At 46.1% G+C, this 25,709-nt stretch overlaps 1 protein-coding gene across 4 annotated transcripts in view; it reads right to left on the bottom strand.

The window, feature by feature from the left end:
- LOC101952880 (uncharacterized) overlaps nt 1-25,709 on the bottom strand; it is an 85,406-nt gene that overhangs the window by 6,161 nt on the left and 53,536 nt on the right. For all 4 annotated transcript variants that reach the window (XR_010599945.1, XM_065589662.1, XM_042857211.2 and 1 more), the window contains 3 exons: nt 20,454-20,645; nt 14,089-14,136; nt 5,444-5,585 (listed from right to left, as the gene is read on the bottom strand). Coding sequence is in view for 3 of the 4 variants with exons in the window: in XM_065589662.1 (XP_065445734.1) it covers nt 5,444-5,585; nt 14,089-14,136; nt 20,454-20,645 (382 nt within the window). In the remaining variant the exon portion in view is untranslated. The remainder of the gene's footprint in view (nt 1-5,443; nt 5,586-14,088; nt 14,137-20,453; nt 20,646-25,709) is intronic.

Raw genomic sequence — 25,709 nt, 5'->3', positions numbered from 1 at the left:
GCCCATCAGCAAGGACAATGAACTGTGAAAAGCTTGGCCTTCCTGTGGACACTCCATACTGTGCTGACTCATGGACGCTGTGATACTACAGGGTCAGGTCGTCTTGTCACCTGATACTACAACATTACCTGGGACTTCTTGTAACGTTCTACTGTAAGGGAAGGGGGGTCAAGTTTGGGAAACAAAGGATTCCTGCCTTATGTAACTCCTATTTAAGAGTGGGGAAGAAGGCAAACAGGACTCCTCCTTTCCTTGACCTGTCTGCTCAAGAAGAAAGACTGCAAAAAGGACAGCAAGGGGGAGTCCAGACTGAGACGGGTCCAGTCTGAAAAGGAATATAACTGGAACTCTGAACTACAGAAACTTTGCCAACTGCCTGCAACAATATCTAGGGTGAGAAATACTAGTTGTAACCAATTTCTTTAGTGAAACTAGCTTAGTTTGCGTGTTTGATTTCATTTGCTTAGTAATCTGCTTTGTTCTGTTTGTTACCTATTTTATCACTTAAAATCTGCCTTTTATAGTTACTAAATTTGTTTTGTTTATTATTAAACTCAGTTTCTGTCATTTCTAATGGGGGGCGGGGGAGAAGTGTGCACACCTCTGTCCACATTGAGGGAAGGGGCGAATTTCATAATGTATCTTTGGATCTGTACTCCAAGGGAGGTAGACATCTGAGTGCTGGAGCAAGTCCCTTAAACTGAGTTTTCCCAGAGCAGATCTGCAGCTGGGTGTGGCCCTGCCTGTGTGGGTGTTAGAGGAGGTTTTAAGAGCCTGACTCAGCAAGACAGGTTAAAGGGGGCCCATGCTGGCAGAACAGGTAGACCCAGTAGTATCTCATCAAATCAGGTGGCTTCCCAAGGGGTCCAACCTATCACACATCCCTCACAGAGGGCCAATCTAACAGGCTTTAGACATTAGCATAGATACATAATACACACATTACATAAGGAGTTTTAACGAATTAAGTACCCACAGCAGATTTCTCAGGGATTAACTGAATTTAATTGCTTAGCTAAATTACAGGCTCAAAAATACTATACATTTATTTGTTTTATTTATATAGAATGTAAAGATGAGAAATTATAGAAAGTAAAACCAAGTGGTTATGACTGCTTACAAAGTTTGAATGAATTTAACAGGAATGCATTTAAACACTGATGAATTAATAACTCAAAATATTAAAATTCAAAATTTTATCACAGAGATAACCTAATTATATTTTTTTACAGTTCAACCAACTTCTAGTCTAGTGATAAATATGAATTAATCAAAATGAAGTCTAAAATAGTTACCCTTGAGTTGGGTGCAATACCTTTGGTATTAGAAAATTATAATCTATAATTTTTAGACACTCTAATGATGTTTTACTACTGTCTAAATGGGATCTCCAGCATGTCTCCCAACTTGAAGTCCTCCATTAAAAAGGGTTACCAACCTTCCATAACTGGTGACCATGTGGACATTTATTTTCTTGAGATAGCTGTTGAGGTGGCACAGGTGTAGAATTGGTCTGAGACCTCCCTGACTTTTGGGATTAAGAAATAACGGGAGTAGAACTCCTTCCCTCTTAAATTCTGCGTAACCTCTTCCACGGCTCCCACCCGAAGAAGAGATTGAACCTTTTGGACCAGAAGTTTTTCGTGAGAGGGCTTCCTGAATAGGTATGGAGAGGGAGGGTGAGAAGAAGTGGAAATAAACTGGAGAGGGTATCCCACTTCCACCATGCTCAACATCCAACGGTCTGTGGTGATATGGGACCATGCACTGAGGAAGTGGGAAAGGCGGTTTGTAAACAAAGGAGAAATGGTCTGACATCATGGGACCTGGTATGGCGTCCTCAAGTGTCATATCAAAATGCCTGCTTAGAACCCCCTGGATATCTGGGTGGGGCAGATATCAAAGTCACAGTAGAAAGGAGAGGGTGCCCTACATCTAAAACCCTGGCTTCTTTTTCTCTGTATATCCTGATGGACAGGCAGGGCAGAGTACTGGTCAGGCTGTTGGGGCCTGTAGTGCTTTATTGAAGTTGCTGGTGGGTACAAACCAAGTGACTTAAGGTCACATGAGTTTGTTCTGAAAAGAGCAAAGCTCCCTCAAAAGGCAGGTCCTGAAGGGTTTGCTGGACTTTCGGCGGGAGACCTGAGGACTGAAGCCATGAACGCCTGCGCATGGCCACTGCCAAAGTCGTGGGCCTGGCTGCTGAGTCAGCCACATTCAAAGCAGCTTGCAATGAGGCCCTCGCTACTCATTTTCCCTGATCCACCAGCGAGGAGAATTCTTGCCTGGCCTCGTGTGCGAGCAAGTCCCTTGAACTTCTGCATGAAGTCCCACATGCTGAACTCCTATCTGGCCAGCAGCGCCTACTGGTTTGCAATCCTGAGCTGCAACCCCCCTAGTAAGATAAAATTTTCTACCAAACAAATCCAATTTATTGGAGTCCTTTACTTTTGGGGTTGCATCCTGACGGCCCTGCCTTTCTCTTTCTTTGGCAGCAGATACCACCAGGGATGGTATCTGCTGCCAGTTATACCAATGCCAATGTAAACCTGTGCATGAACAAAGTACTTTCGTTAAGTCCTTTTTGATGGGTGGGGGGATGCAGCGGTCTGCCATACGGCTTTAACAGGGTCCATAATGGCCACATTGAGAGGCGGGACCACTCTTGAAGGGCCCGCAGTGGCTAAAATGTCAACTAGGCTGTGGGAAGATTCTTTCACTACCTCCACTTGTATGCCTAGATTTAAAGCCACCCTTTTCAACAACTCTGTGTGTGCCTTATAGTCATCCCGGGGATGTGACACGCCTGCTTCTGAAACAGCCTCGTCAGGGGCAGAGGAGGAGGCCAGCACCGTTTATGGACACTCTTCCTCTCGTTATGTCTTGGCAGGATCCGTTGAGCTGGCTCCTGTAGTTCTGTGCCAGGCTTAGTACTGGAGTCTGGACTGGTTGCAGCCCCATGAGACAGCGGTGCCCTTTGCTCCAAGGCCACCAAATAGGAGCACCTAGAGTTAGTTCCAGAAACTGGGGGGAAACCCCATGGATTCCGAAAGGGCCACTGGACCAGCACAGGTCCCCAGTGACGACCTGACCATGTACCTGATGGCACCCCTGTGCCTGGGCCCATGGACAGGTAGAAGCGTCTGGGGGAGTAGCAGGGACGACTCCTCAAAAGAGAGGAGTAAGATTTGAACTCTGACTCAGAAGACAAGTCTATCTGGTGACCATGGAGGTGCAGTTCCCACCAGCTTCGAGGCCAGCATAGCCGGTTTTCCTTTTGACAGTACCAAAGGGCCTGGCATTGAACAATGATCAGAAACAAAGGGGTTCCCTCCTGACCATCAGCACCGATACCACTGTCCCTTGTACTGCCAGTGATACTGGTACCAAAAGTGATAGGTCTCTGGCTGCAGCAAACGCCACCAGCATGGTTGGCACTGAGATAGTGTTGGTACCAATACTGTAATGCAGATGTAGACTCATCCGGTACTGGACTTGATGGTGCTTGCAAAGGTGCCGGAGTCAATGGTGCCGACTTCTGCAGTACCGAGGCAGAGGAGTGCCCTGACTTAGGTTGCACTCTACTCTGATCCCCATGGCTGGCCATCTTCAGTGCCGACAACCGTCCCTTCTTGGCCGACTGCTTCCTGTGCCTTTTCCTAGGCACTGGGGACGGTGAACAGTGCCAGAACTCTGGTATGATAGGAGGAGCACGCCTTATTGAAGCCGAGGCACTCTGTGCCGAATCAGACTGGCCTGGCTCAGATGGAGGTCTCAGTGCTGCCTCCATGAGCAAAAACTTCAGCCTGGCCTCCTGGTCCTTCTTCGTACAAGGCTTAAAGTCTCTGCAGATCTGGCAGCGGTCTCCCACGTGAGCTTCTCCCAGGCACTTCAGACAGCTTGAATTCAGGTCACTTAGAGGCATAGCCTTGTTGCGGAAGGCGCAGGGCTTGAAGCCCAGTGACCAAGGCATGCCTCGGTACCAGGGAATGGACAAAAACTCAGCTAACTCAGTAAGTTACAAATGTACACTAAAACTATTTACAACTAACTAACTATGTCCAAATATACGAAAGAGAGAGCTTGCCAAAGCAAGGATAGCTGTTCCAGTGACTGTCACGGGTGGTAAGAAGGAAGTGCGGGGTTGGCTGGGTGCTTTATACCAGGTCTATGAGTGCACAGCACCAGAGGGCACTCAAACTGCCCCGACGGGTACCACAGAAGGAAAATGCACATGTACAATCACTAGAAGAAGAACACAATTTCTTTACATGCATTCCAGACAGGTGCTTAAGGAGTAACTCATCCTGTTCTCTTGATTATTTTAATCGTCTATAACAGACCTCTAGCAGACCCTGTTCTGGGCTTGGTTAGTTAGCATATTGATTTATGTGCACTCAAGATCCTGTGATTCTGAGTTATTGATAGGTTTCTCTAAAACAGGTATTGGCATCTTTAATGAAGAGTGCCACGCCCCACACATCTTTTATCCACTCTATCCTTCCTAAACAGATTGTAACCAGTGATTATAATATTGCAATCATGCAAATTGTCTCCCCTTGTTTTAGTAATGCTAGTTATATCAAATTTCTCCTCATCATGTGAGAAATTATATTTCCTCTTGCTTATTACCAAGACTCTTAGCATTGGTTTATATAGAACTGAAAAAAACTCTTCTCTTTACATTCTGTGTCACCTCAGTTCAATTTGTTCACAACCTACAAAATTTGCCTTTCTCCTGCATTTGCCTCCTTAGCACCTTCCCCGTTCATCAGGCTTCAACTGAGATGATTAGCCCTACCTACCCGTGAGATGCCGGCCGTCCCATTTGCACAGCCCCCTTTCTACCCTGGAATGTGGCCCACTGTTCCACAAAATGAAACCCTTCAGCTTCACACCAGTCCTGCGGCCAATGGTTCAACACCAGTATTTTCTGCCTTCTACCTTTTCTCGCTCATGGAACTGGAATGATTTCTGAGATTACTTGGACTTTCCTAATAGGACTTACTTAATAGCTAAGCCTTTACCTTGTGTGCACCCTTAACCCAAGTAAGCACTCATGATCTGATCCAACTCCCATTCAGCTGAATGGAAGGACTCCCATTAACTTCAGTGAAATTGGGTCAGACTCTTACTGACTCAAAGCTACCTCTAGTTTCCCTTTAAATTCAGCAATAGCAATAACCATAGGTAGTCTGTAACCCTAATCTTTATTTATACTATACTCATCTTACTTTAACCAAATGTTAAAACAAGAGTAAGCTTTTTAGCTCACAACTCAATAAAAAGTTTATGCCCCTTGTTTGAGAAGCTGGCAATTTCATGTGACATCACAAATCATGTGTTATCAGAGAAATTTCTCTGGGTCAAGCAAATAGAGCAGATTTAGCCCAGCACCTGTACTTCTTTCTGAAAACAGGATGTTTTTAAAGATTTGACATACCTGCATCAACACCAAATGTGCTGTGGTGAGAAATTGTTAGTACTTCTGCATTGCCATGAACCACTGAAGCCAAACAACAGCAGGAAGACCTATTCTCCAAGGCTTTCATTTTCTCCATAAGTGAACTGTTCTCTGTGCCCATCTATAGAAACAGAGGTGTTAATGTATTAATGCAAGACAGAAAAACCCATCAAAAGCAAAAATGTAATGAGCTCAGTTATCTCTGAAGACAGCAGGGTTCTGTACACCAAGCTTCACAAATAACATGTAGAATAATGTGAAAATGAAACATCAGAAACCCTATTAGATGTTGTATTATAATGTTACACTGCCTGCAAACACCATTATCCACCAACAGTGCTAGGGCTAGTTATAAAATGTGTACAGTCAGTAACACATGCTAGCATTGGTGGGGCAATAAATAGTGTGTATAGTGCAGTTCTCCATGAAAAGAGACTGTCAAAATTGTCTCATTGGCTCTGCTCCCCATGTGTATTCTACTGACTTCACTGACACATATGTCAACTACTTTTTACTCCTGTTCCTACTGTAGAGTAAGCACAGGTCTAGCAGTGTGAGCTGAACTCTTCTGGTCATCTCATTCAAATTCACCTTAAAAACTGACTTGAGACAAATAAAATAAAATTAACCAAAAAACTTGCTCCCCAAGAAGTGTAAATGCACATTCCCTCACTTGTATCACACCTAAATTCTAGGTTGTGTTCTCTTTGGTAAAGGGATGTTTGTTTCCTGAGGCTCCCAGTGCATCTTTGGGCATGGTACAAGTAATAAATGCTAATGATGAATAGCAGAACTGTTAACTAAATTCTGACTGCAGATTCTTTATTGGTGATGGATGGGCCAGAAAGAACCCAGCTTGGCTTTCTGATCCCAGATTGAGTTTGCAGGGCTGGCAGTTAGAATAAACATCTTTTCCCATGTAAACTTAGCAAACATGATACTGCACATTGAGTGACAATAAACCTGGAGCCCCACAAGGCCATTTTTACAGCCACCCTTTTCAAAGTCAAAACACACTTTAAAGAGACAGCAAGTAGTCAACAGGGGAGCTGCGGCGCGGCATGAGGATGCAAAGTAAGTAATTTTAATTCAATCTAAGATACGTCGACTTCAGCTACGCTATTCTCGTAGCTGAAGTTGCGTATCTTAGATCGATCCCCCCAGTGTAGACCAGACCTTAAGAACAGTGTTCATCAACAGCACTATGCAAATTATACAAATAGCAGTATTTGAATGATGGTGGCTATTCCTTCAGGCCTATGCTAGCTGGTGAGTACCAGTTGGTATTAATGCTCTGGAGTGGTTTTAGTAGGGTGACCAGATGTCCTGACTTTATAGGGGCAGTCCTGATCTTTGGAGTTTTGTCTTAATTAGGTGCCTATTACCCCCCACCCCCATCCCAATTTTTCACACTTGCTATCTGGTCACCCTAGGTTTTAGGGACATCATATTCACTTCTGAGCACTTGTAGACAGCATGTAGGTACAATGAAAACCTGGAACTTTTTTCTCATGTCCTTGCACGAGTTAGCAATAAGCTACTTTTCTGTAAATATTATTTGCCATCTGTTACACTGTCCATAGCAGTACTAAATTATTGTTTTCTTCTTGATATTTGACTGACATACACCTTTTCATTCTAGCACTTCATTCTGTGATGTGAACAGCCTGACCTGAATTCATTGTTTTTCTATTTTTCCCTGTTTTTTTCCATTGTTTTAGATACCTAGCAACCAACGTTTGAGAGGAAAACAATCTAGATGAGTCAATCCTGCTACATCAACAAATACAGGAAGGAGAAGAAATTGATTTTAGATCCAGGCAGAGAAGGGAAGGTAAGAGAAGGGAGAGGAGGTGCAAGCAAAACAAGATGCTATCCGTAGGAGGGTCTGCACCTTCTGGACAAGGAGCTGCTCGTGAGAAGGGTCCCTGAAGAGGAACAGGGATGGGGTGGGAGGGAGGAGTGGATGAGAATTGCAAGGCATAACCGATTGCCACAGTATTTAGCACCTAGCAGTCCAATGTTATGCGGGAGCATGACAGGCTAAAGTGAGACAGTCGGTCCAAAAATAAAGGGGAGGCAGCATCTGAAGCAGGAACTGGTATAGTGCCCTCAGGCGCACCTTCAAAAGACCTGCTTTAGCCCACCAGAGTACCTACTATGTGACCCTGGCTAGGAGGTTAAGGTGGATGGAAGTAGTTGATGGCACTTGTAACCTCTCCCTTTTCCCTTATAGGGGTCCTGTCTCGGAGGCAGAGCCGAGAAGCGTGGCAGCTGTTGGGGCCTGACATGCTTCCTAGAAGCAGATGGAGCATAGAGGTCCAGGGACCAGAGGGTAGCCCTTGAGTCCTTCAGGCCATGTAGTCTCATATCCATCTGCTCAGAAAATAGTAAGCAGTCTTTGAAAGGGAGGCCCTGAATAGACTGCTGGACCTCCTGAGGGAGTCCCAAGGACTGCAGCCAAAAGCATCATCTCATGGTGGCAGTGGAGGCCATTGTCCTGGCTGTCATGTCTGCTGCATCCGATGCCTCTTGGAGAGAAGCTCTGGCAACATTCTTTCCCTCTTCTAATAGGGCTGAGAATTCCTGCCTTAAGTCTTGGGGCCTGGAGTCCTTAAATTTGGACAAAGAGTCCCACAAATTGTAGTTGTATCTCCCCAGTAATGCTTGTTGGTTTGAGATACGTAGTTGTAGACCACCTGTCAAATAAACTTTCCTCCCAAACAGATCAAGCTTCTTTGCGTCCTTATGTTTGGGGGTAGCGCTCGACTGGCCCTGTCTGTCCTTTTCATTAGCCATCGATAAAATGAGGGACCTGGAGGGGGGTGAGAGTACAGATACTCATACCCACTGGCTGGCACACAATATTTCTTCTCTGCCCGCTTTGAAGTGGGAGGTAGAGAAGATGGGGTCTGCTACAGGGCTCTGAGCGGACCCATTACCACCTCATTAATGGGGAAGGTCACTTTACATGGAGCTGCTGCAGCCATAATGTCAACGAGGCTGTGGGATGATTCCTTGAGCTCCTCAATCTCAAGCCTCCGATTTGGAAGCACCTTTCTGCTTTAGAAGCTCTTGATGAGCTCTAAAGTCATCTTGGGGAAGCGAGATGTTTGGCCCTGAGACGGCCTTGTCAGGGGAGGAGGAGGAAGAGGCCTGTACTGGAGGAGGAGCTTCTTCCTCTTCTTCAGCCTCAATAATCTCCATAGGGGCCATGTCCTGTAAATCAGTACCAGGGTCAGTACTGGAGTCGGGGTGCAGTGCAGGAGCCCGCCTCTCAGAAGCAACCAAGTATGAATAGTGGGAGGGTAGACCTGGTACTGGGGGAAAACCGCAAGGGTTCCAGAATAGCCACTGCATAGGCCACTCTCCTGGCCAGATACCAGCAGGGGGACCCGCATCAAGGTCCGGCGACATGTAAGACGGGTAACGGTGGCCCTTAGTGTGAATGGAGGGCTCCGCGTTGGACTCAGATGAAGAATCCTCCCTAGGCATCCGTGGGGAAGCGGTACCTCTCAGAAGGAGCTGGTGGGCCCAGTGCTGGGAAGGAGCTCAGAGCACCGGGCTCTTTCCTGCTCAAGAACGACAAAGCTGGTGGCTGACCTAATAGGGTTGGCAGGACCAGGAGCGACAACAAGTCTCTGGCTGCTGCAAAGGCCTCTGGGGTTGAAGGCACTGCAATTCCGCTGGCACCATGATGAATTCCCAACATCGGTGGATTGGCCCACACCAGACTCAATGATCCCAGCTGAGTTGATGGTGCCGCCATGGGACCAGGGGTGGAGGAGTGGCCCAACATGGGTCGCACTCCACTGTCTTCCCCTGGCTTGCCTTTCTTTGGCATTAGCGAGCGCCCTCTGTCAGTGCACTGCTTTTTGTGCATCTTCCTCGGCACCAGGGATGGAGAGCGGTGCTGGGATGTGCGCAATGTCAGTGGAGCGCTTTGCACCGAGGCCAAAGTGCTCAGTGCTGAATCCGAGAGGCTTGGTTTCGAAGACAGTCGAAGAGCAGCTTCCTTTAGGACAGCCTTCAGTCTGATCTCTCTGCCCTTCTCTGTGTGAGTTTAAAGCCCCAACAAATTTGGCAGCCGTCTTTCACGTGAGATTCTCCCAGACACTTCAGACAACTGGAGTGTGGGTCACTCACGAGCATAGGCTTGCCACAGGAGGCACAAGGCTTGAAGCCCAGAGACGAAGGGAACCCCTTGACAATAAGAGGAGAAGGTACTAACTATCTACACTAAAAGTATTTACAATATATACACTAAAACTAAACTATAGACTAAACTATGAAACAGAAACCACTGATAATTGCCTTGCCAAAGCAAGAGGAGACGTTCCAGCAACTGTCACAGGTGATAAGAAAGAACCAAGAGGGTGTGGAGCTCGTGGTGCCCTTATACTGGTGCATAAATGCGCAGCACCAGAGGGCGCTAGAGCGGGCCCAACTGATCCCACTGAGGGAAAAATCTCTGGCAACAGTGCACGCGGCTAACATGGAATTCCTAATGTGGAATAGACATAAGCCAGCGCTCAAAAATGAACTCCTCTTCTGCCAGTTCCAATCCAGAAAGACTTCTCCCTCTCATAATTCCAAAAAGGAGAGGGTGGGTGACCTGTTTTAAACAATTTTAGAAGCACTGTTGTCCTTATAATACTTCTCCAATGCTGACTTGAATGGTGAGAGTACTAGTGGTTGACTGTCTGCTGTTATACCCAAGAAAGAAGAGGTGGCCGTCAAGCTATACTATGTGGATGAGTTAGGAGAAGTGTCACTGGCATGAGCACAGGCCAAATTAGACTAAGCAGGAACCAAATGCACTACACAGAGCTTTCAGTGCAATCTATCATACCAGACATCTTAATATTCTGGACAATACTACAACAGCCCTATGCGGAACAAGTCTAATAGAAAGAGAGAATACTTTATCAGAAGCAAACAATAACCCTAAGGAAATTTTAAGGGTCAAAGAAGCAGAGAAATGTGAGGGGAAACTTACACGATGATTAATATAAACTGCAATAAATTAATAGCTGGCTCTTAAAACACACCAATCCCAGAGAAATAAGGTAAAGCTTGTGCACTTCCAGAGGGAAAGGGATGGAAACATTTTAGAAAAATCTATTAACTCATCTGTTCACTTTAATCACAACAAGATCCAATGTCCAAGATTAAAGCATCATCAGGGGACCTGACAAGACTATGTGTATCACACAGAGTCATTTCACTATACAAGATTGTCATGTGGTTCTTACTTGCCCAGAGAGAAATGAGAAATGTATTATAATCCTGCAAAATTACTTTATTCACACATTTCAGCAGAGGATTTTTAAAACAAGTTGTTTATATCAAACAAGAGTTTTGTGCACTGATGATGAAGTTATACCGGCTCATTCTCAGCACAGATATGCATAAAATACAAAAAGCTTTCCTCTTTGTTTACTAGAACAAAAGATGCACTAAACTTTTTTGGAAGCTGGAACTAGATGTCTGAAGAAGATAATGCTGTGGCCACTCTATACCTGGCTCTCCGGCTGTGTTGCTGTGGAAACCAACAATGATTTCAGCAACCTTTCTAATTGAAAAAGAATGAGAGGAGAACCATGGGCCTGGTTCCGTCCATTCTGTCTAGGCATTTTTACTGCATGCATCAGCATGGTATCTGTGTGCGGGATTCTTCATTGCTATTTAGAAGAGAAGGGGTTGATTGCTGGTTTGAGCCTATCAACTCTGGCTTGGGTGCTTATAAAGGCTTTGCGCTCAGGCCCTTGTGGCTGAGAAAGTGACTGTTTTTTTTCCCCTACTGTTACTCACACCTTCTTGTCAACTGTTGGAAATGGGCCATCCTGATTATCACTACAAAGGTTTTTTTTCTCCTGCTGATGATAGCCCACCTTAACTGACTTCCCTCATTATAGTTAGTATGGCAACACCCATTTTTTCTGTGTATATATATCTTCCTACTGTATTTTCCACTGCATGCATCCAATGAAGTAGGTTTTAGCCCACGAAAGCTTATGCTCAAATAAATTTGTTAGTCTCTAAGGTGCCACAAGTACTCCTCATTCTTTTTGCTGATTAGACTAACACAGCTACCGCTCTGAAACCTTGCATCATTCAGTGACTCCTCTGCCCAATTAAGAAACAGAAGTGATCAGATCTAAAGGGATTCTCATCCAATCCTTCTCACATAGAGAGGTTAAGATGGTGCAGTAAGCTTGAGCTAATGTGCATGTGTATAAGGCCCAATACAGCAAGGTGCTGAGAGTCCTCAATTCCCGTTCATGTCAGTAGACGTGCAGCCCTTCTCAAGACAAAAGGTGCTCTGTCCCACTTAGGACTGCCCCATAAAAGGAAAAACAGGGGTAGCTTTCAGGACCTGATAAGGATACCACAAAAATCCCCTCCCACAAAAGACAGCTGAGTTTTAGCCAACACTTCCACTTTACAGCAAGACAGTGTGGGCCCGTTTGGACTCTCAGTTGAAAGCCAGGAACTCCGAAGTTCTAAGCTCAGCTCTGACCCCTGTTGTATATCCTTAGAAAGTCACTTAGCGCAACTGTACAGATGACAAAACGGAGGCAGGTAGGTTAATACTTATTCTCACAACATGGCAGAGAGGTAGGTTAATGTTTGTACTTGAAAAGAGTGAAAGCACTAAATCAGTGCTAAATATAACTACCTTCCAATACTTTCAATACTTGGATGGGACAATACTAAAGAAAACCCTGGTGCTAGTGAGTCAGTAGGTGCTACTGTTCCCGCTGAATCAATGCCCAAAGACGGTTTAGGGGTCTATTCTGCAGCTCGAGATACTAAATCATTGTGGTCATACAAGATCCCACAACATTTTTTCTAAGAGCAGGGGTGTTAAAGGCCAGTGTCCTGCCCAAACTCCCCCTTGTGGTTTCAACTCAGGACAGAAGAATTCATGTTCTCTTCCAAGCTGCTGTGCAGTGTTGCTGTGACCTATTAGACAGCTACTGTGTTCCACCTCAGAGGTGGCTGCATTTCACTGATGGATGAAGTGATACTTTACCCCTCTGTTGTCACACTAGATTAGTTAGAGAAAGATTGTGGCCAGCCCCTGCAAGGGAGGACAAAGTAGGGGAGAGGGTGAAAGGGGCCTCTCACTTGCTGCCCCAGTCCAGAGGCTGCGCACCATGGCATTCTTGCTTTCAGAGAACACAAGGCCTGTGAGATGCTAGTGCTATGGCTTGGATTAGCCTCAACAAACAGGATTGAGGGGGTGGACTTTAGCCTCACCCTTCCCACTGTACACCACTCAGCAAAGCTGGCTGGATGCTGTACCCACTTCAAGATAGTAGAGCAGCGGTAGGCATAATCCCACCCAGGACTCTTGCTGGGGCAGAGCCTCTCCACACCATCTCTAACTCAGGGCCATGCCACAAGCATGATAAAAGTTTCAACTGTTTGCAAAGTGCTTTGAGTAATTCAGATGAGGAGCTTGGGTTGTTTAGTCTGACAAAGCGAAGGCTGAGGGGGGATATGATTGCTATCTTTAAATACATCAGAGGGATAAATACAAGGGAGGGAGAGGAACTATTCCAGCTTAGTACTAATGTGGACACGAGAACGAATGGATATAAACTGGCCGTGGGGAAGTTCAGGCTTGAAATTAGACAAAGGTTTCTGACCGTCAGAGGGGTGAAATATTGGAACGGCCTTCCGAGGGAAACGGTGGGGGCGACGGACCTGTCTGGTTTTAAGATTAAGTTAGATAAGTTTATGGAGGGAATGGTTTAATGGTAAAACATAGTAGCCAAGGAAAACCAAGCAATGGTACGTAAATAGTATAATGGCCAACAGGGGTCAGACTAGAGACTCTTGCCTACATGCTCGGGGTCTTACTGATCGCCATATTTGGGGTCGGGAAGGAATTTTCCTCCAGGGTAAATTGGCTGAGCCTCTGGAGGTTTTTCACCTTCCTCCACAGCATGGGGCAGGGATCGCTAGCAGGAGGGTCTCTGCCGATTGAAGTCACTAAAACACAGGATTGGGGACTTCAACGGCAGAGTCCAGGGAAGGGTTTTGTGGCCTGCAGCATGCAGGGGGTCAGACCAGATGATCATAATGGTCCCTTCTGACCTTAAAGTCTATGAGTCTATGAGTCTAAAGTCTATGAAAGGAGCTATAGAAATGAAGAACATCACCATAAATAAACGAAGTGACACTACACGGTAATTAATCTCAAATGGAGAATCCCTCCATTTTATTCAGTGAAGATACAGGACTCAGTTTTCCAAAACGCACTAAGGGCCCAATCTAACTCCTCTTGAAGTCAATGGAAAGATTTCCAGTGGCTTTTGAAAGGTGCTGCTGCATTGGGTCCAAAAGTAGACTTCATTTTGTAAGTGTTTTAGCCTGAATTCTTAACTTCCCTTGGAAGAAGCAAATAATTTTCAATTCTCCTGATTTGATTATTATTTTTCTTTTTACAACAAATTTCTAAAAAAAACCAATGTATAATCGAAGGAATATTTAGAGATGTTAAGAGGCATACATGGGTTGCACAGAAAAATAATGAATTTCCTTTACACTTTCACTAGTAATGTTATATTTCTAATCCTCTCATTTAGAAGAGATTCATTTTCATACTTTACCTTCTCAATGCAAGTTTTCATTTCTGCTATTTCCCTCAGATAGGCATCCTGTAAAATAATTCAAAGAATAATCACAACTTTGTGGTAGAGAGTTTGTTGTTCATATATACTTATATATTTGGGGGATATAGTTTGTTTGAAACAAACAAAGCTGTCTGCTATCAATAATACACTGTTTTCTTATTAAATTTAGGGAAGGATTTTTCAAAAGCACCTAAGGGAGTTGTGTACCCAGTTCCCATGGGCTCTCACTGGAAGTTTGGTGCCTATCTCTCTTAGGTGAGTTTGAAAATCCTACCCTTAGAGTACATGAAAGAGGTTGAATTGACATCCCTGGGAGCCCTGAAATCTCCATTCCCAGAACAGGTACAGCACAGGCAACAGGAGAATAAGCTTCCCTACACTGGCCTGCCAAGACACCTCAACCTTGGAGGGACCAACTCCAGGAGTGAGGAAGTAGTTCAGCCTCCCCACTAAAACATTTTGAAATTTCAACAACAAAAAATTCCACACAATTTTATTTTCCATTTTTCTGCAAGTCTAGTTTACTTCCTGCCGGCCCATCAATCCTCTACTTCTCGTAGCCAGCCAAGAAGGGGGCCATTTAGGGGCCACATGACCACTGGGAACTAGACTGAGATCACCAAACTCATTTCACATGAGCCACTGAACAGCCATCTGATACTAACTGCCCTTGGTCACCACCTGTGTAGGTTAGATTTGAAGAGAGGACCTAAGGCCTTAGCCTGGGAGGTCTCTGTAAGGAGTTGACCAACCTTAAGTCACATGGACGTCAAAGGGAATGGAGGGTCCTTAGCACCTCACGGCAGGTCTACATTTTGCAGGAAAGGGAACTTAAATACTGCAATAGGCTATGCCAACACTTAAACTGCTACAGCACTTCAGTGTAGACACTGCAACAATGGGAGGGGTTCTCCTATCACTGTAGTTAATCCATCGCCCCAAGCAGCGGTAGCTAGGCTGACAGAAGAATTCTTCCATAATCATAGTGCTGTCTACAGCGGGAGTTAGGCTGGCTTAACTACATTGCTCAGAAGTAGCTGGGTAGACCTAACTTTTTAGCGTAGACCTTGCTATAGGTTCTTGTGAAATACCTAAGAAAGATACTGTAGGCCTTTACACAATCATTCACTCTAAAGTGGATTTGTTTGGTTTTGTCTTTGAATACTACATTTAAAGAAACACTGTCCCCTGGGATTTTTTTTTTAAATTGGAAATATCCAGTTTCTGCAGTGTCTTAAGGCAACATTTTTTAAAAAAACAACCTTCAAAAAAAGAGGAAGAGGAGAGTGGTTCTGTTCCACTGTTATCTTTATAAAGATCTTTTTAGCAAGGAAAAAAAATGACTAAGGACCTGATCCTACAATGAGATCCATGCACATTGACGTCAATACGGTTTTCTGCAGGCGCAAGGGTCTGTCCATATGAGTCTGACAGGGGCCTAACTGACTATACAGGGTAACAGACTATACACAAAGTGATGTCAGGTACAGGAAATAAAAAGACAAAACAGAGAAAAATATACTTTCACTGACTTCTTTTAACTATAATCATCAGAGGGGTTTCTGGTAACTATAACAGGTACAAAATTTTCAGCGAGAGAGGTGATTTTCTACATTTATTCCTTTCAACTGTATAGTCTACATGTCAGAATTTGTATGCAAGGAAACAATCACTCTGCATGATTGGAACAATGGCATAGTCATTTTCTTTAGAACTTCCTTTCAGATTACTCGTGTGGATTTTATCCTTTGTATTGTGCTGTAGAAAGTCCCCATTCTTTTGTGATCTCTCAGAGAACATTCTAAATGAAACTGGCAATATACACAAAATGCTAAACTCCAGCAGAATGGAATAGAAAGAGTAAAATAAGGAAAATACAGTAAGAATTAAGAATAGATCTTCCTTTTTCGCTTCCCAAAGGAAATAAGTGATTTTTATCCAGACATTTTTTCATTACTGCAACAATGGTTCACTTTGGCCATACCTCAATGTGCATTAGAGGTCAGGAAAATCTCATGTAAACATACCAGGGCCAATTGTGCTTTTTTTCCATTGTAAGTCTGGCATTACTCCACTGATTTCACAAGAATAACTGCAGTTTGGCTCACTAAATATAGATTCCGAGCCACCTAACTACAGAAGAATTCTGCTGAGATCCTTAGCATTTAAATACATTAGTACAAATAAACTAAGCCCTCACAATTGAAGGTCACTTCATTCAGTCTTCCAACAACATTTTATAATGTTTCTCATGTTACAAATTAAGTGTAGAAAAAAAATTAAAATGCTTAACAAATGTATGGGCCCAACGTAGTTCAGGCCTACTAGATGTCTTTCTTCGTTCGCAGGTTGACAAAAGCAGGGAGTGCTGCAGATGGATGATTAGCTCCTTGGGTGCAGCAACTCATTGAGAGCTTGATTGTACTCCTTGGGCATACTCCCACTGAACTCAATTAAAGCCTTACTGTTAACTTCCAGGGGAGTTGCAAGTGATCAGCAATTCTCAGGATGTGAGCCTAATATAACAAATGGCTTTGACAGGTCCAGTGGGATTAACAGTCAACTCACCTTGATCACAGGGAGTGGTGTTCTGATCTGGGATCTCTAAGAGTCAGGGGGGATTGTGAAGGTCAGATACACAGAAATTTCTCTTCTGCTCTCACAACTCCACTTGCCCCAGTGACCCCCATCCCATCTCCTGATCTCCCCTGTGCCCACTCTCATCCCCTCCCTTACTTTTCTCCTTAAACTCTCGCTCTTCTCTGGCTCCCTCCTCTCAAAAAACAAACATACTTTAGTCTCTCCCATCCTAAAAAAAACTCAATACATCCCACTTGCCTCTCCAGCTACTGCCCCATCTCCCTTACACCTCTAAGCTCCCTGAACATGTTATTTACAATCACTGTCTGGAGTTCCTCTCCTCCAATTCTGTCCTGGACACTCTCCTATCTGGCTTCCACCCCTGTGTTCCACTGAAACTGCTCTTGCCAAAGTCCCTAATGACCTCCTCTTAGTCATATCTCAGAACCAGAACACCATCTCATCTGCCTTGACTTGTCAGCTGCCTTCAACTCAATCGACCATGCTCTTGAAATCTTGTCCTCCCTTGGCTTTCATGACTTTGTCCTCTCCTAGGCCTCCTCTTACCTCTCTAACTGCTCCTTCAACTAGTCCTTCTGAATATCCTCATCCGCCCCACAGTGGTGGTTCCAAAGGCTCTGTTCTTTGCCACATTCTCTTCCCTGTCTACATCAGTAGTCCTCAGACTGAGGATTGCGAGCTGCAAATCGCTCTTTAATGTATCTCCCGCGGCTCTTTGCAGCACATGATATTAAAGCACAGTGTGATTTAACTATTAACCAATCTAAGTTACTAACCAAGCAGGATGCTTTTACTATGTTACTAACCAATTAAATTATTAACTTGCACTAAATTATTAACCAATCAGGATGCTTTTACTATGATCACATGTTTCCTTGCATGAGCTATTGAATATATAGTACTATAGTAAATAAAACAACGAATTCACACAACTGTGGCTCTTTTGGGTAATGTTGATCGCTAATTTGTCTCCTGAACCACTGAGACCTGAGTATCACTGCTCTACACCTTATCTCTGGGTAATCTCATTTGCAAACACAAGTTCAACTACCACTCCATGCTGACTACTCACAGATCTACCTCTCTACCCCAGACCCATCTCCTTGTGTCCAAACTAAAATCTCTGCCTATCTGACGTCTCCTTGTGGATGTCTGCTCAAGCTCAACATGGCTAAAACAGAGCTCTTAATCGCCCCTTCCAAAACTCTCCCTGCTACCTCCTTTCTTGATTACTGTGGACAATACCATCATCCTGCCTGTCACTCGGGCCTGTAACCTGGGTGTCATCTTTGTCACAGACCTCTCTCTAGCACCTCACATTCAGGCTATGTCTTAGTCTTGCAGATTTTTTCTGGATAACATCTCTAAAATATGATTTTTCCTGTCCATCCACACAGCTAAAACTTTCACCCAGCCTCTCATCATGTTGCATCTTAATTACTGCAACATCCTTTTCTCTGATAATCTTGCCCCACTCATGTCCATTCAGAATGCTGCTGCAAAGATCCCTTTCCTAGTGCATTGCTTTACCATGTCATCCCTTTGCATCCTTTCATTGGCTCCCTCTTCTCTATAGAATCAAACGTAAGCTAGCTGTCTTCATTTTCAAGGCCCTTCACAGCCAATCCCCACCCTACCCTGTCATCTCCCATTCAGTACTGAAATGTTGACTCCTGCCTCTAACTAGCCCATGATTGACCTTTCATCACTCCCTTGTTAAATTTTCAGATTCCTTTGTGCTTTCTCCCATGCTGCTCCTCACGCTTGGGAGGAGCTCCCCATAAACATCCACAGAACTAACACATTATACTCTTGCAAAAACTTCCTTAAAACTCTCTTTGCTATGATACCTACAAAAAACTTTACAGGGGTTAGGCTGCTGGTGTGCTGAGACTGTTGCCTCTCATGCTGACCAGTACTGTCTCATTGTTTACTTGCCCTCCCCATCTGTCCGTATCCATCTGTTGTATCTTGTCTTATATTTAGATTGCGAGCTTTTGGGGCAACGACCATCTTTTCCTTCTGTGTTTGTACAGCTCCTAGCACATTGGGGTCCTGGTCCATGACTAGGACTCCTAGGCACTGTGCTGCTGCTGATAATAATAATAATAATTAATAAAGGTGTTAATATGTATCAATAACTTAACTGCCTCTTCAGATGTTTACACTGGGAGTTTATACTTCACTTTGGGTACAATCTGTAAGTATTTTGGATGGTGCACAGTAGCAAGGCACTAAATTGTGTATATCATGTCAGAGTTTTAAAGCAAATGCAACCTCAGTTACTGAAAACAACCCAGTGATCGTGTTAACTATATAGTGAATAAGAAAGACTGTACCCTGACTACATTCTTCTGCCATAACAGGAACCCTCAAAGCTGGTCTTAGCTGAAAAAATAGTAAATAGCCATCTTCCTGAAAGCTACTGTGCAATATCGCAGGCTAGCTCCCTGTTTGGGCCTGATCCCAAATCACAGAAGTCAGTGGAAGAACAAACAGATTTCAGTGACGCAAGATTGGCCCCTTACTAGGGTTGCCAACTTTCTCATTGCACAAAACCGAACACCCTGGCCCCGCCCCTTCCCTGAAGCCCCACCCCTTCTCACTACATTCCCCCTCCCTCGGTGGCTCGCTCTCCCCCACCCTCACTCACTTTCACTGGGCTGGGGCAGGGGGTGTGGAAGGGACGGAGGGAGGGCTCTAAATGGGGGTGTGGGCTCTGGGGTGGGGCCAGAAATGAGGGGTTCAGGGTGTGTGAGGGGGCTCCGGGCTGGGGCAGGGAGTTGGGGTATGGGAGGGGGTGAGGGTTCCAGCTGGGGGTGTGGGCTCTGGGGTGGGGCTGGGAGGTTTAGGGTGCAGGAGGGTGGAGGTGGGGCCAAAGGATTCAGAATGTGGGAGAGGGCTGTGGGTTGAGGCAGGGGGTTGAGGTGTGGGAGGGGTGAGAGCTCTGGGCTGGGGGTGCGGGCTCTGGGATGGAGCTGGGGATCAGGCGTTTGTGGTGCAGGAGGAGGCTCCGGGTTTGGGGAGGAGGTTCAGGGTTGGGGCACGGGCTTACCTCGGGCAGCTCCTGGGCAGCGGCGCAGCGGGGCTAAGGCAGGGTCCCTGCCTGTTCTGCTACCACGCTGCACCTGGAAGCAGCCAGCACACAGAGCTGGGGGGGAGGGATAGCTCAGTGGTTTGAGCACTGGCCTGCTAAACCCAGGGTTGTGAGTTCAATCCTTGAGGGGGCCACTTGGGGATCTGGGGCAAAATAAGTACTTGGTCTTGCTACTGAAGGCAGGGGGCTGGACTCAATGACCTTTCAAGGTCCCTTCCAGTTCTAGGAGATGGGGTATCTCCATTTAAAAAAAAAAAAAAAAAAAGAGCCCTGTGGCCACCCTGCCTAGGAGCCAGACCTGCTGGCTACTTCCAGGGCACAGCATGGTGCCAGGAGAGGTAGGGACTAGTCTGCCTTAGACCTGCAGCACTGTTGACCAGACTTTTAACGGCCCAATCAGCGGTGCTGATGGAGCTGCCAGAGTCCCTTTTCGACCCAGTTTTCTGGTCAAAAACCGGACACCTGGCAACCCTACCCCTTGCTTATGTATTCCACTAAAAAAGAAGCAACAAGCCGCTTTTTGTTTACCAATCCAATATTGCCACACTCTATTATCAAAGACACTGACAAGTAAACTCCAGTGTGTTAACATGCAGTGCAGCCTTTACAAATTCAGTGCAAACACACTTCCTTTCATAAGCACCTTCTCATTTTCTAAAACTGATACTTTTTGCCTTTCCCGCTCCTTTGTTTTTTCAAGTTGGGACTTTAACTCTTCCATTTCAAGAACCAACTTGCTTTGCTTCATTTTGGTCATCTGGGCTTGTTTTTCCTCATTATTCTGAATCCTTTGCAGCTGGGCTTTTAACTCCTCCATTTCAACTAACAAACTATCCTGGGGAAAAAGAAAAAAACATAGAGCACACTTACTATTATTCTGTATTCATTCTAAATAAATGTTTAACAAACCCTGATTCCTTGTAATAAATATGCATTTATACATCCTGGGACAAGATCATGCCTCTAGATCTGCCCCAACCATAAAGAAGTGTCACAGCTCTAGTTACAGACTCAAGAGTTCCATGCATGGGGCAGGCTTGGGGTGATATTAACCATTCTGTGGATTCAGGGGTCAAATTGGGCTGGGTCACATTGTTTCAGATGACTTTGCCTTTTTTTTTTAAAGGCTGCCACCTTGTTCTCCAGAAACTGAGCAGTTATTTTAAAAAATAAGCAGGAAATCCTAGTCTCATTGAAGCCAATGAGAGTTTTGCCACTGATTTCAATGGGGCCAGGATTACACCTCAAGTCTCTAACGCCTATGGTTGCAGAGTAAACCTGGAAACCTTGAAAATGTGACATCAGCATCAGTACTACCTACCTGCATCTGCACAGAGCAGACTAGGCCTCCAGCCATGGGGCTTCAGACTCCAGCCCCAGGCCGCGTGGCAGTGGGCTCCAATCCCTGGCTCTGGCTGCGTGGCGCCGACCCCCAATCCCGCCAGCGGTGGCTGGCCCCAGGCACTGACCCCTGTCCGTGCGCTCTGACTCCCAGCCCTAGTCACTGACCCCAGGTGCCGGTCCCAGGCGCTGACCCTGAGCTCCAGCGGCTGCCGGCCCGCCCTGGGTGCAGATCTCCGGTGCTGGCTGTGGGCTCTGGTGGGTGGTGGCTCTGGATGCCCTTAGCCCTGGCCGTGCAACAGCAGGCACAGCCCCCAAGCGCCAGTCCCAAACCCTGGCATCAGCCAACCCCCCACTGCGTGCTCCGACCCCCAGCCCTGGCCGCTGACCCCGGGCACTGCTCCTGGATATCGACACTGGGTTCCGGCAGGTGCTGGCCATAGGCACCGATCCCCAGCCCCAGATGCAGATTCCCAGCCCTGGTCACACAGCAACAGGCACCAACCCCAGGCTCTGGCAGGTGCTGGCCCTGGACGCCGACCTCCAGTCTCGGTTGCGCAGCAGCAGGCTCTGGCAGGTGCTGGCCCAGGACATTGACTCCTAGCCCCAGCTGTGCAGCAGTGGGCATATACCCCAAGTGCCAACTCTGGGTGCCAACCCCTGGCCCCGGCCGCACAGCAGCAGGTGCTGGCTCTGGGTTCCAACCCCTGGCTGCATGGTAGTGGGTGGTGATCCCCGGCCTCAGCCATGCAAATGTGGATGCTGACCCTGGGATCCAGTGGGTGCTGGCCCAGGGCGCCAACTCCCAGCCCCAGGTGCCGACCCACATCTCCGGCCTTTGCTGTCTCACCCTCCACCCCTCCATCCATCCTCCCTGGCCCCCGCTGCCTTTCCCTCGACTCCTCCATCCAGGTCGTAACTTGCCAGATTTGCTGTGAAAAGTGATATTAACAAACATACAAATATCACTTTTCACAGCATTATTTTTATTATTGAGTCCGCAAAAAAAACCCTACATAAATAAATTACAATGATCTGGATGTGTATATATGCATATTTATTTGTTTTTCCCAATGCTAATAAAGTATTTTAGGAAAAAGTGTCAGTGCGGCCACCAGCAAGAATTGGTGGCCACACTCTGAGGCCACCAAAAAATTTGTTGTGAGAACCCCTGTCTTAGATTCAGGACTGAGAAAGATCACATTTCACTTCTTTCATTCTTCAAGGAGACAGCTAGCAAAACAAAGGAACTTGAGACTTTATATTCCTGACTTTTCCAAGAAGAAGAAAAAAAGGTGTACTAATTTTTCAGGCCATTGGTGCTACACCATAAATAAACCAAAAATAAATCAATAAAAACATGAGTGTAAAACACCATTTCCCCACCCTCCCTTACAGGTAATTTTTAAGAGTGTTACTGTGTGTTATCTGATTTTGAGACAATTATCTCATGACTCTGGTCATCCCTCAAGAAATCTTTATACCCTCAAGATTAATGTTATATAGAGGCACTTTTCACAGCAACACATCAGCAATCACTGCTAGCACTAGAAACAGACTACTCATTGCACATTAAAACTGGACAGTATCTTGTAGACCAGTGGTTTTCAAACTGCGGGTCACGACCCAGTACTGGGTCACGGCAGCTCTGGTCAGCACCACCGACCGGGCCGTTAAAAGTCCTATAGGCAGTGCTGCCCGGCTAAGGCAGGTTAGTCCCTACCTGTTCTGACACCGCACTGCGCCCCAGAAGCGGCCAGCAGCAGGTCCAGCTCCTGGCGGGGGGACACGGGGCCCCGCTGTGCCACTGACCGGGAGCTGCCCGAGGTAAGCTCCCAACCCCATGCCCCAATCCCCTGCCCCATCCCTGATCCCCCCTTAACCTGGAGCCCCTTCCTGCACCCCAAACTCCTCATCCCAGCCCCACCCCAGACCCCCTCCCATACCCCAACCACCGTCCCCAGCCCAGAGCCCCCTCCCACATCCTGAACCCCTCATTCCCAGCCCCACCCCACAGCCCTCAACCCAACCCTCTGCCCCAGCCCTGAGCCCCTCCCACACCCCAAACCCCTCATCCCCAGCTCCGTTGGGTCGCAGGCATCAACAATTTTCTTCAACTGGGTCACCAGAAAAAAGTTTGAAAACCACTGTTGTAGACAACAGATAAGACCTCTTGAACAAATCCTCTGTCCTCAGACAGCTAATGGAATCCTATACCTGAGTCCCTTGTTCAGCTTTGTTAATATCTTTGACCTGCTGAGTCCAGTACACCGCATATTCTGAAGAAGGACGCTGCTGATGGATATAACATATGGCAGAGTATGTCCTTCCAGGTAAGGCTGAAGACTTTTATTCCTTTTCAGTTGTACAGTATGTTACGTCTACTTTCCTCACAGTGTATACTGTACCTGGGAGAAGGTCTCCCCACCCGACCTCCATTACCCCAGGCTATCCAGATCCCTTGAGTGAAGGCCACCAGCTACTCTTTCCTAGTTCCCTTGATGTGCTTCCCCTGAGGGAGGGCATTTCTCCTCAGACTTTGCCAATACTGCACTACAATATCCTGGAATTGGGGAGGGGAGGAGTTAACAGGTGCATCTTTCTTCCCATCTCCCAAATCATCTGCTGAAGCCTCTATGGCAGTGGTGGGCAACCTGCGGCCCACGGGCCTTACGCAGCCCGTCAGGGTAGTCCGCTGATGGGCCACCAGACAGTTTGTTTACATTTGCACGGCCAGCCACAGCTCCCAGTGGCCAGGATTTGCCGTTTCCGGCCAATGGGAGCTGCGGGAAGTGGTGGCCAGCATGTCCCTGCGGCCTGCACTGCTTCTCGCAGCTCCTATTGGCCAGGAACGGTGAGCCATAGCCACTGGGAGCTGCAGGCGGCTCTGCAAATGTAAACAGTCTGGCAGCCTGCCAGCGGACTACCCTGACGGGCTGCATGTGGCCCGCGGGCCACAGGTTGCCCACCACTGCTCTATGGGCAGCCACTGCAACTCCATACCCTGCAATCAGGTAAGAGGCTACCTGAGCAGGCAAATCTGCTTCCATCTTCCACCTCCTTTTCATTGCAAACATAAAAATTTATGTATGTTCCAAAAGACCAAGACTGGCCACACACTCACCCAGACCATCCTTTTCATGAGATGTGAGGGCCAGTTAAAACTCGAGTGCAGCTGCACTTTAATTCCTTCTTTCTATTGTAAGCATTTAGTCATGTCGTGTCTGCTGTTCCAGAGCTCTAGACTGTAATGGCTGTACACTGATGGCACTGTGGATGGGCAGAGTTTTCTTCATCCTCAGGTTTGCATATTTAATGATGTCTCAGGACTTGGCTTAATCATATATAAAGTCAGATGTACTGGTCATATAAAGCCATCTTATCAGGAACCAGGAGTTGTATTTTTCATTACTGGGGGAAAGCCTCAATTCAGTCAGTAGGCAAACGGATTAATGCCCTTGATGCCTATTTACCATTGGAAAAAGCTATTTACAGAGTAAGAGGTTCTCCTAAAATGGTGAGCAAAAATGGGAATCCCATCTGAGGTTTAAAACACTCAGTAACGTGCATTGTTTGTATTGCCTGGGGGTGTTGGATTGTTTCTGAATGTTTACTTGAATATTTTTAAAGGCCTTATCCTTTTCTTTTGTTAGGAACAGTTTTGAGTAGGAATCAAATAAGACAAAAATAGTAAAGGTGCTCTTCCAAACTCTACCCACAAACTGAACTCTATCCTCTCACGGTACAAAAATGAGATGCTATTCACAATAGATTGTGCAGATCTACATACTATGATTGTCCACCAGCTTGATCAGCTGTGAAATGAAATCAGTGCTTAATTTGTGCCTGGGCTTGCCAGGGCTGAGCCCCAGAACCTGTAGATTGGCAGTTCATAGCCCTGGCACCTCTGGGCTTGGCAGTTCCTAGCCCTGGCACCTCTGGGCTTGCTGCATGAGTTATGAATGTAAAAAAACGGCTCTAGCCCCAGCCCCGCTTTCATTATAAATTAAGCACTGGACATAATTAATGTTGATACTGTATGTATAATTAGGCTTCAGAATCAACACCTCACAGCGATGAATGGCAGTTATTCACATTTCTCAGAACTATCGTTTCAGGCTGCCTGGAGGCTCTGTGTCAACAGGTTCTCTGAAACCATGAGGGCTAGATTTTCTGGTTTGCTAAGGCCACTCTGTGCTGCATAAACAGTATAACATGCACTTAAAGCAGCTGGAGATACTCAATGGAGCATTCCCCCTGTGTATGAGGGAATTACTACTGGCAGAGGCAGTTCATCTACTGTCTGTTCCCCAACTCCTCGTATGAGAGTTTAAGGTGTGCAGCAAGTCTAGAACCCAGGCCTGTAAAGTTACCAGGTAGCAGACAGCACTATGGTGCCATCCGTAACCTGTTGTTGCTTTATTAGCAATGACCCTCTGTGGACACAGACCGTGGAAAGTCCCACCTCAAGAGGTCTGACAGCCAGCAGCCTCATGGCTTCTGATTGGCTCCCTACCCTATAAATCCAAAGGGACATCCAGGTAATAGTGTGGATCTC

The sequence above is a fragment of the Chrysemys picta genome, chromosome 3, assembly GCF_011386835.1.
Source record: "Chrysemys picta bellii isolate R12L10 chromosome 3, ASM1138683v2, whole genome shotgun sequence".
In the NCBI taxonomy this organism is placed as follows: domain Eukaryota; kingdom Metazoa; phylum Chordata; order Testudines; family Emydidae; genus Chrysemys; species Chrysemys picta.
Note: the sequence above shows the minus strand (reverse complement) of the source record. Positions and strands in the feature narration are given on the sequence as shown.